Source organism: Battus philenor, unplaced genomic scaffold (genome assembly GCF_028537555.1).
Source record: "Battus philenor isolate CCGP_79_NKW_IND1 unplaced genomic scaffold, ilBatPhil1.0.hap1 SCAF_20, whole genome shotgun sequence".
Classification (NCBI taxonomy): Eukaryota; Metazoa; Arthropoda; class Insecta; order Lepidoptera; family Papilionidae; genus Battus; species Battus philenor.
Genome location: NW_027181683.1, coordinates 8,649,582 through 8,663,885, shown reverse-complemented (window position 1 = coordinate 8,663,885; position 14,304 = coordinate 8,649,582). Strand labels below are relative to the sequence as shown.

General features: G+C 32.1%; 2 protein-coding genes across 2 annotated transcripts; one reads left to right on the top strand and one right to left on the bottom strand.

Moving 5' to 3' along the window:
* The first annotated feature begins 497 nt into the window (after window positions 1-497).
* LOC137923031 (uncharacterized) lies at window positions 498-9,925 on the top strand. Its single transcript, XM_068766152.1, has 12 exons — window positions 498-579; window positions 1,678-1,798; window positions 3,072-3,167; window positions 3,720-3,854; window positions 5,144-5,288; window positions 5,497-5,552; window positions 5,841-5,958; window positions 6,903-6,992; window positions 7,328-7,530; window positions 8,153-8,269; window positions 8,765-8,891; window positions 9,580-9,925. Exons 1-12 carry the CDS (start codon window positions 498-500, stop codon window positions 9,829-9,831), a joined length of 1,542 nt encoding a protein of 513 aa, XP_068622253.1. The 3' UTR covers window positions 9,832-9,925.
* A 429-nt stretch (window positions 9,926-10,354) lies between these two features.
* On the bottom strand, window positions 10,355-12,879 carry bcn92 (LYR motif-containing protein bcn92). Its single transcript, XM_068765947.1, has 3 exons — window positions 12,743-12,879; window positions 12,449-12,569; window positions 10,355-11,606 (listed from the first exon to the last, which is right to left on the bottom strand). Exons 1-3 carry the CDS (start codon window positions 12,820-12,822, stop codon window positions 11,550-11,552), a joined length of 258 nt encoding a protein of 85 aa, XP_068622048.1. The 5' UTR covers window positions 12,823-12,879; the 3' UTR covers window positions 10,355-11,549.
* Window positions 12,880-14,304: the final 1,425 nt, after the last annotated feature.

The following is a 14,304-nucleotide window of genomic DNA, read 5'->3' as shown; positions in this document are numbered from 1 at the left end:
AAGCAAAGAGACATCGTCTTGTTGGCAGACGATGGATGATCAACTTCGAGAAACAGGGCACGGGTTGAGAAACGTCGCCACAATCAGCTACACATTCGCCGCGCGGCTTAGGGAACTCTCCATCTTATAATTTTCGCAGGTGTATAAATAGCTATGTAACTTTCAAATAAAAACATCGCGTATGGAATAATAACGTTCCGTATGGAATACTTATGCGGTTTACTTTCCACGCCTGTCTTTACCTGATGTTCTCTACTTCTAAAGTATATTTAGGAGAGAGAACTCTCTCCGAGTCCTAAAGCTTTCGACTCCTAAAACCTAAGATTAAATTACTCATATATGAAATTCCTTATGGGCTTATTCCAAAATATTTCTCCTTAACTGTACTAATCACTGACCAGTTAAGATGCTAAAAATCTGTACTGATCTTTTCAATCTGTGAAAAGTTGTTAGCGTATAATGTCCTATTAAGTGAATGTAATTTTATATCCAATAAAATGTTTGTTTTATATATTTTGCTATGTCTTCACATAATAAGTGTAAAAGCTGCTCCAGTGACTGAAAGTTTTAAGAACCAGCGTAAGTCTCGTTATGTTATTTGACCTATGTTTAAAACAGTTAAATTTGATGCTATTTGTTATTAAGAAGTATAGTTAAAAATTATTATCAGACAAAGACGCGGTAACAGAAGATTATAATGAAGTGTATCCATTAAATCTCTATCTGGTCTGCAGTCCCCATTCCAGAAACTCAAGACCCCAGCGGCCATCTGTTCTGCTACTTCAACTGGCCACTTCGATACGCTGGGCTCTGTTTGATACTTTCATTCGTCTACGGAACTCTTTACTTCTGACTCGATCACGTAGAGAAATCCTGAGCATAGTCTTCTATATGGCCTTTGAGAGACTTTGGGCTTAACTATGAAGTTCGAAGTGGGAGATCACAAATCGTTGCCATAGGTCATCACTAGTAATAATAGGAATGGAAAATAGCCTCGGCTAGCCAAATATGTGGAACACGGCTGCTCGTTTCTTTACTATTGTGGGCGTACAACTCATTATTGTGTGTTTATTGTTCAAAATTTCAACGTTAAACACATTTCAACCGACACCCCAGGTCTAAATCTTTTCTTGGAAGCCTTATCTTGAACCGTCATTCTAAAAAGTTTAAGAGCTTGATCAGTTTTCAATTCAATATTTAATTTAAGCACCCCACAAGAAGTTCGTGAGGCAGCCTTCGAGCTAAGTTACTATAAAGAGGTTATAAAACTCTTCTCTTCCAGATTCTCGCTCTGCCACAGGTCTCATAAAGCTAAATATCACAAATTCTCACACTTTTCATCCGAATTTTGTTTTTTTGCACGCCTGAAAAAGCGTTATGAACGGCGGCGGCTCCTTGTAAATCTCGACACGTTATACAGAATATAGAATATGAACGTTTTGACAAACAATACTGGCTTTCGAAAGCAAATAAACTTTCGTAGACAACAATTGTGAATCTCCATTTTTTGTGATATCAACGTAGATCCCCGTGGAGTCTTTCGTAGACCCCGGTGGGCCACATGGACCACTAAGGGAATCACTGCTATATGCAAGGTAAACAGGAACAACTTACACGAAAAAATATTAAGATCTCTGATGACGAATGAATGAATCGACTCTCTGCTGATATCTACAGATTGCACGGATCCACGAACAATGAAAAAACACGCGGCTTATACGGAGTGGGCTGACGCTTACTCCTGCACGAGGCATCGCTGCCAACCAGGAGGACGTAGTTTAGCTATCTACACTGTCGGGTTAGTCTTTAAAGTAATAAATATTCTGTATTATTCTTATATTTACACAAAATTGTTAAAAACACATTTACTTCATTTTGATATGTATGTCTTTTTATTCGAACAAGGAACACATGAATTATTTTATTTTTATTAAAAATAAAAGTGATTTTATGGTTATTTCCAATGAAGACATTACTGTATTTTATTACAGTACAGATAATAAATAGTGGTGGTGTGGTATTTTGCGTTAAAATGATTTAGCTCACTACACTTTTGTATTGACATTTTGTATTGTAAGATTTTTTTTTGACAGAACTGTAACTGCTGCCTATATGGCACATACAGATTCCGCACTTTTAATATGATAGGATACAGACGGCGCTTAGCCTAACAGATATTTAAGGCAGCGAAGCTCGGGTGCTCCCCATTCATTCTTGTGTGATGATATTGAAATGGATAAAGTTAATATTAACTTTGTGCGGTGGATATAGCCCTCTTCAACACACCTTTGGGAACGCGAAAGGAAATGATGATTGTTGTGGGCACCAGGTTACAGATTAAGTAGGAATTAATGCAATAACACGTCATTTTGATTAAAAATCAGTACAAAAACATAACTATAACATCGGGTTTTTTCTAGTTTCGAAACTAGGCCTAGTTCCTATGTATTACATGGTACATTATATTTACTTGAATTATCTGTATGACTTGTAAGCATGCATATTATAAGTTTCAGTTCAGTTAATAGTTGAGAGTAAGTTTTTAAGATAGTCTTAGGATTTATAGTGAAATCAATGAGAAAGAAATGCATGGCAACACATGCTTATCTCGTTTTCATTTGCCAATTTCATCTTATTGGTAATTGTTGTACATTTTGTGATTTTAATTTAACCAAGAGAATATAGAAATGTAGCTGTAACAAGATGTCGCTGTAAGAATTATTGTGTTACAAACTCTGTGTAGCGTCTATTTATTATACGAAGGCTGCATCACAAAACGTTACAAGCACTATGCTTTTGTATCTGTAATATACACTTGGTAGGTCACAGCGAGCTGGTAGTCGTGACGTGAGCAGGTCCCGCACTTGGACCTAAGATATAGTCAATGTTACGGGAAGTTGCTTGATACTAGTATGTAAGACCAGTCATCTTGGCGATTTTTGGTGGAGGCCTATGTCTCGTGGCGGGCGTCTATCGGCTCACATGATAATTATGGCGATGGAATCACAACTGATTGATTATTGATTGATTGATTTTAATAATATTTATATATAGATAATATTTTTTCGTAGATGTAAGCGCGTCGAACCGCCTGAATCTGCCATCGAATGCGAGGAGGTCGTGGAGGACACTAACATGCAATTCCCCTACTGCTGTCCACGCTTAAGGTATGCTCTTATGACCAGTTACTGCTTCACTGTTGGTATTCAAAGCTTCAGGAATTCAGCTTAAAACTGATAAACCCCAAGGTTTCGAATAAGAGGATATTTTATAAAATCTTTTAAAAAAACAATAACAACTTAGCGCTTTTGATTTGATATTAATTTGTTTTGGATATTCGTAGTTGTTGGACAAGTGTTACTTATAAAAATTGTAACACATCGTAACATGCTCAATGCTATGAAAATATTATTTATGAAGAATTCAAGTTTGTAGTCTTTTCACGGTTAATATTTATATAAATTTATAACCGAGACAACAATGTAATAAACTTAGATATATAAATATTTTACAATTAACATAATCTGCACTGAAATGCATGGCTGTTAAAAATGTTAAAAATATTACGTCCTTTTAAGTCCCATTTAATAAGAAACTTGAATAAAAAAAATTAAGAGAGTCATCGTTTCTTTTAAATAAATATGAAAACGAAATAAGTTAATAAGATAAATAAAAGTCAATTATCTAAAATTAGACTATCGCTATTGGGAACTTTTCAGATGTTTAGTTGTAGTGCGAGGAGAGGTTTGGACTCGCGTATTGGGTCAACCCTGGGAGACGCTGCCCGCAGCGCCCTGGAGTCACATGTACAAGATGAAGAAACCTCCTCCAACTGACAACACTTTCCTTCCAAAGTAAGCATAATTCAAATACAAAATGTTAATTTTTATGATATCTGGTACAAACATCGATCTTAAATAATACTGTTACAGTTTAATTCAACATTCACATCTTTACAAGATTCCCTAGCTTAAGTTAAAATTAATTAACAATATTATAAAGAATCGTATAATAAGAGCATAAATGTGTTAAAAGTATTGTAAAAATAAATATGATATAGATGCAATCTAAATTTACGACAAAGATATTTAAACTGTAAATAAATATGTGGCCAAAGTGGGTTACCAGTGTTACCCTTTCGGGCATCATTGACGAACCACGGAGTGGGCAACACTGTAAATTTTTCTACGATATCGAATTAAGAATAAGGAGATTCGTAGACGAACGAATGTATATGTCATAGCCTAGCGCATTGGCAAGTTAAAGAGTTGGTAGTAAGTGCGTAGAATAGATGACCTCTGGGGCGTTAAGGTTTTGGAATGGAGACCATGGACTGGCAAGCGTAGCGTAGATCGTCCACCAACAAGGACAGACGTAATTTATAGAAGTCGTAGGTCGCTTCAAATCAGTCTTGTTAGAAAACTATGGGAGCGGTCTTTGTCTAACAGTAGATGTCATAACTGACGGACATATTAAAATGTTTTGGTGTATATTTGTATTTTAGGTAAAGCAATACTTGTTTACTATGATCTAAACAGAGGCCGATACACTTGTAATTGTTATAATAAATATAGAATCTCAAAGAAATGAGCACGTAAATACGTGTGTGTGTAAGTAATATAAATATACACCTATCCCCCGATTTACATGGTAGATACGTTCCTGAGTAAAACGTGTAAATCGAAAATTAAAAATTTTCAGGTCAAAACCGTGTAAATCGAAAAACTCGCAGAAAATGCATGATTTTGCTATTTAACAGTTGTGATTATTAGAGTATTTTGTAACATATTTGGAGAATTTTGTAATATAGTTGGAGAAAAATAACGAATTAGTTGTCATGATTGCACATTGGTAATTAGTCTTTTACACATTTTAAGTAGGCTGTGTAGTCTTTAACAATCTGCTATTTAATTCTACATTAAAACAAATCACTTAAATATAATCATTGGTCATAAACATTTTGAAGTGTGCGTTAAAGATGTTATTTATAATGATGTATTGCTTTTCCCATCACCGCTGATCACCGCGTAAGTAGTATTATCCTAGAAAAAACAACATTATCATAGTTAATTGCTGTGTGTTTGAATTCATCTTTAGCTTGTGATTTGAGAGGACTTTAAAAAATAACTTTTTTCTTATGAAGAACCGGCGAAGGTCCCATATACGAACTGGCGGTGGAAAACGAGGAGGACAATGAGAAAGTACTGCGGGCATCGAAGAAATCCGTAACCGAAGGACCCGATTGCAAAGACTTGATACCTAGGGCGAATGCGCCGCCGGATATTGTGGTGAGAATTCCTGTCAACTTTCTCGTGCTAACTTAAGACTGTATTAAAAATTTCTTTCAGTTATTGTGTATGTTTCACATTAATACATAATAATATGACAAATAAATACAATACATTTTTAAATTACTTACATAGTTTAAATTACCATTAAAATCTGTGTACGTTTATAGCCTAAATAGACATAATTGTAAAACAAAAATTGTTACAGATTGCTCTAGCTACAGCAAAAGATGAAAGAGAAAGTAAACTTTCCGATATCGTGAAGTATGTATTAATTTAGCGTCTGATCTTTTAAATTTTTTTTTAATAATTACAACGAGTAATTTTATGATTTTCTCACTAATTTAAAATATTATTATTATTTCGCTTTGCTTATCTGGGCCATATTTTTAAATTTAATTTATGATTAAACTTTGACTACACACAAACTGGTCTCCAAATAAAATATATATAGGTGTTTTAAATATATTTTAATGATATTACGGAGAGTAGATATTTGGAATAATAAAAAATTATGATATTTTCGTATTTTCTAAGTAAACTCTTTTGTAGAAGAAAACGAGTAAAAAAACCGGCATCGCGTCCTTTTTCAAGGCAGGACGTGGAAGATGAAATTAAATATATACCTAATGAGGTTGAATTAGAAGAAATTCCATCGACCACTGAAAAGGTGAGCCAATAATTAACTTTTTAAGTTGCATAATGTACATTCCGAAATAATTTTATGTGCTATTTCCATTATTCTAAGAATATTTATAAAACACAAAAAACCCCGACAAAGTTTATTGTGTGCTTTTCGTAGATTTAGGCGCTTTGGGAACCCTACGAGGGTTTATTATAAGTTTAATTTAATTACAGAAGATCTCAATTTGATGCTTGTTTATAAAATTGAATGCTTCTGGTTTGCGTCTTGTGGGGTATATAAACGATCATTATGATTGATTCAAAGTGGAGAATAAAATTAGCAAGCAAATATATTATTTTTTATTTATGACAGTGTAAGTGTTTAGCATTTATTTTTGAACGTTTAACGCTTCAAAAAATAGAGCGAAAATACAAATTAGAACAGGATTTCTCTTATTTGAGTGCCATGTGTTTTAGACAAATTCCAACATTTTATGGTATAAAGAATAGTAGGACTGCGATTCGCGAACAGCATGCGGCTTTTTGAAGCATTATTTGCGGCTCGCGATAAATATAACAGAGTACACTTTTCATATTTGTGTAATTGTATATAAAAAATTGGTACGTTCCGTACGAGTTTTAAATCTTTTAAATTACAGTTATTTGATATTATGTAACTGTTATAATTTTTTATTAAATAATAATATCTTTTTACATTCCTATTTAAAATTTCATATTTTGAAAAATGACTAACTGTCCAGGTGCTTAACCATCGCTGTCTATAAAAGTTGATTTATGTCTGCAGTCTTACATAGTGCGCTCAAATATTTATTATAAAAGTTAAAAAAATATCTTTCACGGTCTCGTTCGAGTATAATATTTTTATAAAACAAACTAATAATAAGTATTTCCTTTTGTTAAATAGTAACGTAACGTGGTTATATGAAATATTCGATTACAATTAGAAATTAATCAATTGAGTGTTTTCAGCGAGGAAAAGCACGTCAAATTACATGGACCGAAATCCCGCCGAGTCAATGGAGTGACCGCGACCTCATGACGGACTCCGATGGGCCAAAGGTAATTGAATTTCTTTTCTATTACACTTACTTTTATCCCAACCAGTTTGTACAAAAAGTTGACTTATGTAAGGTAGGATCGGTTGTAAATGCCCTGCATCCGTACTGTACCTACCCATTGCCTTCTCATCTTGCCAATCACAACAAGGAATAGGTCTATTTCTTCCGTTCGTCTATTGGTCTTCTCATTGATGAGTCGATTTTTTATAGAAATCCCACGCATTGCCCTTTCCATGGCTTATTGTGCAGCTGTGAGGTTGCTAATAAGGCTCGTAGTGTAAAATCGGCAAAAATTTAATACTACAAAGCTACATACAAGTAAAATATATTTCACAGGAGCCAATAAATAGAAATCAAGAGTATCAAATAGAACAAGAGAAGAAAGATGAAAGGTCATCAAACTTACAAGCATTGGTAGACGCGATCGGGAGCAGAATGCGAGACATCGAGAACGTGGTGCAGAGGATGAGCCAGAAGGTGCACCATGTTAAGCCAGAACAACCGGAATTTGGAAACAGTTTGGCAAGTGTGGAGAGGAGGTAGGCATATAGAAACATATTGGAATCTTCAAATATATATAAAAATAATAATCACTTTTAAAGTTTATTTAAAAATAACGTACTGTATCATAAAAACATTCAATAAGTATTGAAAATAACTAAACTCCGACAAATTACGTGGACCAAATTCAAAATCAATGGAGTGAGCACAACCTAAAAAAGGTTATTCTTTTTAATTCCATTCAAAGTTTTTTAACATTATTAAGAAGAGTTACAAACTTTTTTCCAATAGATAGCCCCCTGGTTATATCCGTAAGAACTAAAGGTATTGCTGTATCTGTAGGTATAATTAAAAAGTTGAATAAAAAGTAGAAGAGAATAATATATTACTGTTCTGTGTAAGGATGAGAAATGTTTTAAGAACTATATAATATAAGGACTAATGGAAAGGAACTATCTAGGTCTCGGTTGTTTATCGATTTATTTATTTATATTTTTAATGTTTAATCATCACAGTAAAAACCACATAACGTAGAAATATAAATTTAGAAAAGTACAATAGGCAAAGGGTGATTGCTTTTAGTCATTGAATAAAAAATTACTTTTATTGACTTAATTAACAAATAAAAATAAATTATTGATATTGATAAAACAATTTCAGAGCTGACATCGATATACAGACACGTAAAAATTTTATGATCGAACCAAAAGAGCACGAGAATGAGGTCATTATTCCTAAACCAATGCGTCCAAATCCCGAGTCTGAACCGTACGTACGGTGAGTGTATAAAATACTATCATTTACTGATGTTAGGTCTCGCACGATTTGTAGATAAAGCAGACCTCAGCTAGCGCGAAATTCCGGAATTAATGTGCCGTTTTATTATAAACAATTAGATTTGTATTACAAAACCTTCTCACTGTAAGACAGTCTTGCTGTTAGTGTTGACCAATTCTGATATAAAAAGGATTTTTTGGAGTTTTCATTGTTAATGTCGACTTTACCGCGCGGTGCCACTTCTAGGAGTTTAGCTACAGAACTACTAGCGCCATCTGTTGACGTCGCCCGAAATAACAAAGTCCCGACAAATATAAACTTGAGACTACACTTTAAACTCACAACAATGACTAAGTATAACTAGTGATGTAAAGTTCTTTTATTATATTTAACACAATTTGTGTTGTCACAGTTTTGTAAAATAATTATATTAAATATCATACTTGTTTTTTTATTATACCTATGCGATTTCATTATTTTTTTTATCTGTAACAGAAGCAAGCATTTGCGCGGTGAAATTGAAACGACTAGCGAACAACCGCTTTACGTGGAGGACACTAATCTGAACGGGTATTTCAGTGATGTTAGTAACAATATACTTAGAAGGGCTGAAATTCCAAAAGTGAGTGCTGATTGCAGTTAAACTACTTTATTATACTTACTTTACTTTTCTTTCATTAGAAGCGAAATATTGAGTACTCTTTACGTTAGCCGCTGTACAAGCTTAATTTTTTATTCCACATCCCTTTTTTTAAGCATTTAGTTAATTGCTACTTACCGTCTTCGGTAACTGCATTTACTCTTTTGGGTTAAATATTTACTTTCGTTTAAGCTCTATATGTAAATTTTGTTGCCAGCTGAAAATTACCGACTATTAAAACTGGTATGGAAATATGGAAACAATTTATCTCTATCAATTTCAAAATACATTAAAAACTTTTTTAACATCGTTTTTATGTCATTTTTTATAAATACAGAATGACGATTTTTTATTGTCCATTGCCGTAAATTTGTTAATCAATTCGTATGAAATTACTACACGAGAAGCGCGTCAGTATTTTTTTTAAATTAACATCTACAACGCCTTATTTAATTATATTTGTTTCTTTCGCCACTTACATCTATAGTTTTCAAAATTAACAACTTTCATTTTTGTTTTCAAATTTAAATTGTCAATTAGAAATATTTTAATAAGCAACAAGGCTTTTTTATTAGAAGTAACAAATCGGTAGCATTCTTTTTAAGTTTACAAAACTGGTCTGGTTTTTCTCTGTATATAGATTGTAACCTATTTTTTATAAATTTTAAAGGAACCTCTCGCAACGTATATGGCTCCGGTCGATAACAACGTGAAGCAACAGGTTCACACACTGGTTGAAAACTCGGAAGAGGTTGAGAATAGTATAAAGAAAAAGCATTCGCATAAAAAGAAAAAAACAGGCAAAGGTCATAAGAAACACCACGTGAACGACGATAAAAAGAGTCGTTACAACCGAAAGAAATCAACCGAAATAGAAAAAAACGTCGTGTCACTTGAAGATAGCAGTTCAGTTACTACGTAACAAATAAACTACAGTCACGTAACTCTCACGTAAATTAAAAAAAAATACATAAGTTTTCACCATAGACATCTATAACAAAACACAATTTTTAACATTTTACAAGCATATAATGAATACTTTAATTTTGTGAAATATACTTATCTTTCTTTAATTTTTAATCATAAGAAAAAATTTAATAACTGTAGTTTTATTATTTTTGGCTTCTTTTGACATATTTCGATAAAAAGCAAAGATTCTCTCTTTGAAATTTATACCATTTTTCCTATTATGTGTTACTTTTAGAATAAAAATACAACTTGTTAATCATTGTTGCAAATTTATTTTCGATACTTTTGGTAAGGAATTATAAAAATAAGGAAATTTGTGTATAATGATAAGTATAAGAATGAATCTCTTGCTGTTTATTGAATAAAATGCATAGGTAATAAATAAGTAAATAATCATATTTATTAGTCTTGAATTATAGTGTCTGTAGCTTAACCTTCTATACCATGTAAAATTTATAATTTTTAATATTTAATAATTAAAAATAATTTACTTCAATAAAATTGTGCAAATATTTTTAATTTCATATCACTATTACCTTTTTACATGAATGACAAACCTAATGTATTTGTCTTTTACTGATGATATGCTTTAATTTAATTGAGCATCTTTGAATGAGAATGCTAAATTGTATTGATTAAAAACCAAAGCCAAGGTCCTGATAATCCACCAGAATAAGTGTCTTATATAATGACTTGTGCTAAGGTCTCCAAGCACATATTAATAAATCGGTCTAGGCTATGCCTTGCCACATTCTATCGTTTAAACCAGTAAATGTTATGGCAATATATTAGCTAAGGGAAAATAAAGTTTCAATGTATAATTGTGCATATTATATAATATAATCATAGTAAAACTGGTAATAATTAGTTTGCCAGATAAGCTTTCATATATTTCTACTTTCAAATAAACTTCAACATCTTAACCACATATAGGAAAATGCATTCCATTACAGTAACAAAATAAAATCTTATATTCTAAGTAATAAGTAATATCTAAAATAATATAAAACAAATTACATTGAAGTGAAATAGCAGAATTATTTTGACTTATCAGTAAATCACTTAATCGCATATGTATTCTTGATACTTATTTAAGCAGAGCTTTGTTTTAGCACTATAACATTAACATCGAGAAATTCTCATCTCGTATAATAATATTATGTAAGGGGTGTAAAGACATGTGAATTGGCAATTACATTCCTGTGACAAATAATGCATCCGAGTATTAGTATCACTTAAAAAAGATATCAATCTTGGTAAACAAGTTTTTTTTTAGGGATCCTCGGTATCAGTTTAAAAAATTTAATACTTTCTTGTTATACTGTTCATTTGGTTCATATAAATGCATATTTATGTACATCAGATGCAACAAGTACACATAATTATTATCAAATATATTTATAACATTCTTTTATTAGCTATTTACAATGCCAACATTGATATTAAATCTCTTATAAGATACTATAGTTTTTGCATTTCCGTTTTGTTGGATTTTATATATTATTCAATGAATACTACACTAGTTGTTCCTCTAATTGTTTGTAAATAAACAAATTGCTTTTAAATATTTGCTATTTGTAATTCTAGCTTTTAATTGAAGGTTCATAAGCTAATATTATTAAAGTTTAGCTCCTCTGATCTTTGTTGCATGTTAATTGTATGAAGGCTGTCTTATTGTCTATTTTCTATGACGAGTTTTTCCGTTCTGTACATATCTCCAACAACTACCTGCAATAAAAATGTAGGTAATAAATGTGTAAGACAGATGTGTCCAAGCTCTATGATAGTGTAATTTTTCGAAATTTGAAATTTTTTGCAAGCTGCAATTAAATATGCATTTAAAACATGCAAAAGAATGATTTTTTTACAAAAATCATATATACTGAAATTATTTAAACAAAAGCACAAAAACATGTATTAAAGTTAGATATAATGGCACATGTATATGACATCACTCTTTATAATACTTAAGATGCTGGTTAATTATTATCAGTATTTGGATTTCGCTAATTATATGGTGGAATAATAATAACAATTATTCACACCAGCAATTATTTCCCGGGAGTTGACATAGGTAATATATATTTAAATATTGAAATAATTCGACTGTCAAACCAAAAATGACTGTTCAAAGAACAGCATGTGATTCGGAAGCTGCAGTTTGGCCACCCCTGGTATAAGCTATATTATCACCATTACAACAATTTTTTGTTAATCAAGCTGTATTCAATTTTATCCATAACAAACATTGAAATAAATATGTGTAACAGAGACAAATTATCACCCATTACTTATATTTGTTTAGGATAAAAACCACATTGCAAACTGCACATACACATACCAAAGAAAAACATATTAAGAAATCAATGTAGAAATTTTTGACAGTTACATTCCAAAAATGCATTGAAATGAATGTGAATGAAGGAAATAGTTTTGGTTGATGCTAAACATTAAGGTCATCAGTTGACTTTGATCCCAATTGTGTTGAGAGGTATTATGGTTTGAACTCAAATTAAATTTGACCATTACTTTTCAATCTTACAATTGAATAATTTAAGATTGTTGCATACCTGGCGCTTAATAACTTCTAAATTAACCTTTGCAAAATCATATTCTTTTTTTATTAACTTCTGATCTTGTAGTGATTTCTTCTCTTTAAAAGCGTCTCTTACTCTTCTTATGGCATACAATCTGAAATAAAACATATCATATAACCTGATTTGTCGCATGATAATGTTAGATAAGCCTTTTTTCTTTATTTGTTGTAAGTAGTTTTTTATATTTGATAAATAAACAGATTTTTAGGAAATAAGTTAAGCAAATTAAAGGTTATGTAATTAAACAATTATTTGTGCAATATTTACCTAAAGTTGTAATTAGGAAATTTCTGCGATTCCCTTAATAAATTTTTGTAGATGGATAAAATTTGAGATTTGGATGCCATTTTAAATTTTTGTTAGTATTGTTTTTATTTTTGTAGAATAGGTACTACCTGATAGCATCGAAGTCAAAGTGACAATGTCAAAAACTGACAAATATCTAAGTGTTACAAGGTTGCAAAAATGATATTGTAATTTTAATTTACGACAATCTACAAACTTATTAAAATTTTTCAATACTCCATGCAATTTTTAAATTATAAGTTTATAGTCACCAAGTTTATTAAATAGAATATAAAGACCCTTTATACAATTATTATGCGCTTTAGTCTGATCAACATTACAGCCAAAGAAACTCCATCAACGAATCTAAATGTAATTAAGGAAAGCCTTCCGGGTACGTGGCGATATCTGGTATATGCGTCATCATCATCACAGACGTCAAGGATGGCATGTTGCCGAAACTAAATATTTATCCATAAAGTCAAGAAGTGTTGGTTGGAAGATGACGGGGCGTCTAAATATTCATGTATACCTACAACAAATTTATTTAGGATTCCGCTTTGAGAGATGATAATAATTGTGGTCTACGTCTGCTAAGACATGATGCTGTCGTCGGTAAGATAGTGTACGCTGAAGTAACCATTGGATTGGATTTAGTTTGAATTTATTGATATATATTTTGAAAAGGTACAATAGTGCTACCATTACAGCTGTACCGCACCGTAAGTATAGGCGGTGAGGTGGGATCCAAAGAAAAACAGTATGAGCGCTTCCACCATGACTGTGGAGCCCCATTCGCAGACGACACTCATTTCTTTACTTCTGACGTCTCTACTCATACCATCACCTAACGCCTCCTGACCTCAGCTAACGCCCTAGGACAATGGTTCCGTAAACGAATCGAACGGGAAGCCCGTGCTTTGCGAATCATGCCTCATCAAGCCATCAAGCCTAGGCTCCCCAATGAGTTTTTGAGCTTCGTTACCTTAAAAGAGAATTTAGGTTAAGCGTCTTCAGCGCCCTGCCTCCGCGTAATCTGCAAACTCCACTTGTATAGCAGTGCAAGCCAGGGCAAAAAAACGAGCGTTGACGAGATACTGACGAAATACACTGCTCTATAATCTTTCTATAATAATTGTTTACCTTACCTATATAATAATTTGAGTAACGAATGTCTCTTGGGAAAATATTGATTCATATTCGATAATATTTCTGTTATATTAACTTTTGCAAATACATACATCAAATGGTTCTCAGATCTAGAATCATTGAACTTAAAGCTATATACCGTAACTTTTGAAAATAGAGCGCCAAGTGAAGCAATTTATAAATCATACTACCCCTCTATACAAAACCTAACAAGAAAAATATCTTCATAAAACTTGTACTGCTTGACAAATGACGTTCCGTACAATGTCACCTAGAGTTAATTTTCAACAATAGCAACATTGTTAATCTATCAATAAATTTAAAGTGGTTGTTTACTTTTTGTGTATTGTGTTACTTTTTTGTTTTAGTAGATAATTAAGAGGACTATGAAATAA

Excerpts from the sequence above, each read along its gene's own strand:
- bcn92 (XM_068765947.1), bottom strand. The coding sequence starts at position 12,822 with ATGGCATCCAAATCTCAAATTTTATCCATCTACAAAAATTTATTAAGG. Across the intron at positions 12,570-12,742 it reads TTTCCTAATTACAACTTTAG|ATTGTATGCCATAAGAAGAG; the intron begins GTAAATATTGCA and ends GTTTTATTTCAG. Across the intron at positions 11,607-12,448 it reads TAGAAGTTATTAAGCGCCAG|GTAGTTGTTGGAGATATGTA; the intron begins GTATGCAACAAT and ends TTTTTATTGCAG.
- LOC137923031 (XM_068766152.1), top strand. The coding sequence starts at position 498 with ATGTTTGTTTTATATATTTTGCTATGTCTTCACATAATAAGTGTAAAA. Across the intron at positions 580-1,677 it reads TGAAAGTTTTAAGAACCAGC|ATTGCACGGATCCACGAACA; the intron begins GTAAGTCTCGTT and ends TGATATCTACAG. Across the intron at positions 8,892-9,579 it reads GAAGGGCTGAAATTCCAAAA|GAACCTCTCGCAACGTATAT; the intron begins GTGAGTGCTGAT and ends TAAATTTTAAAG.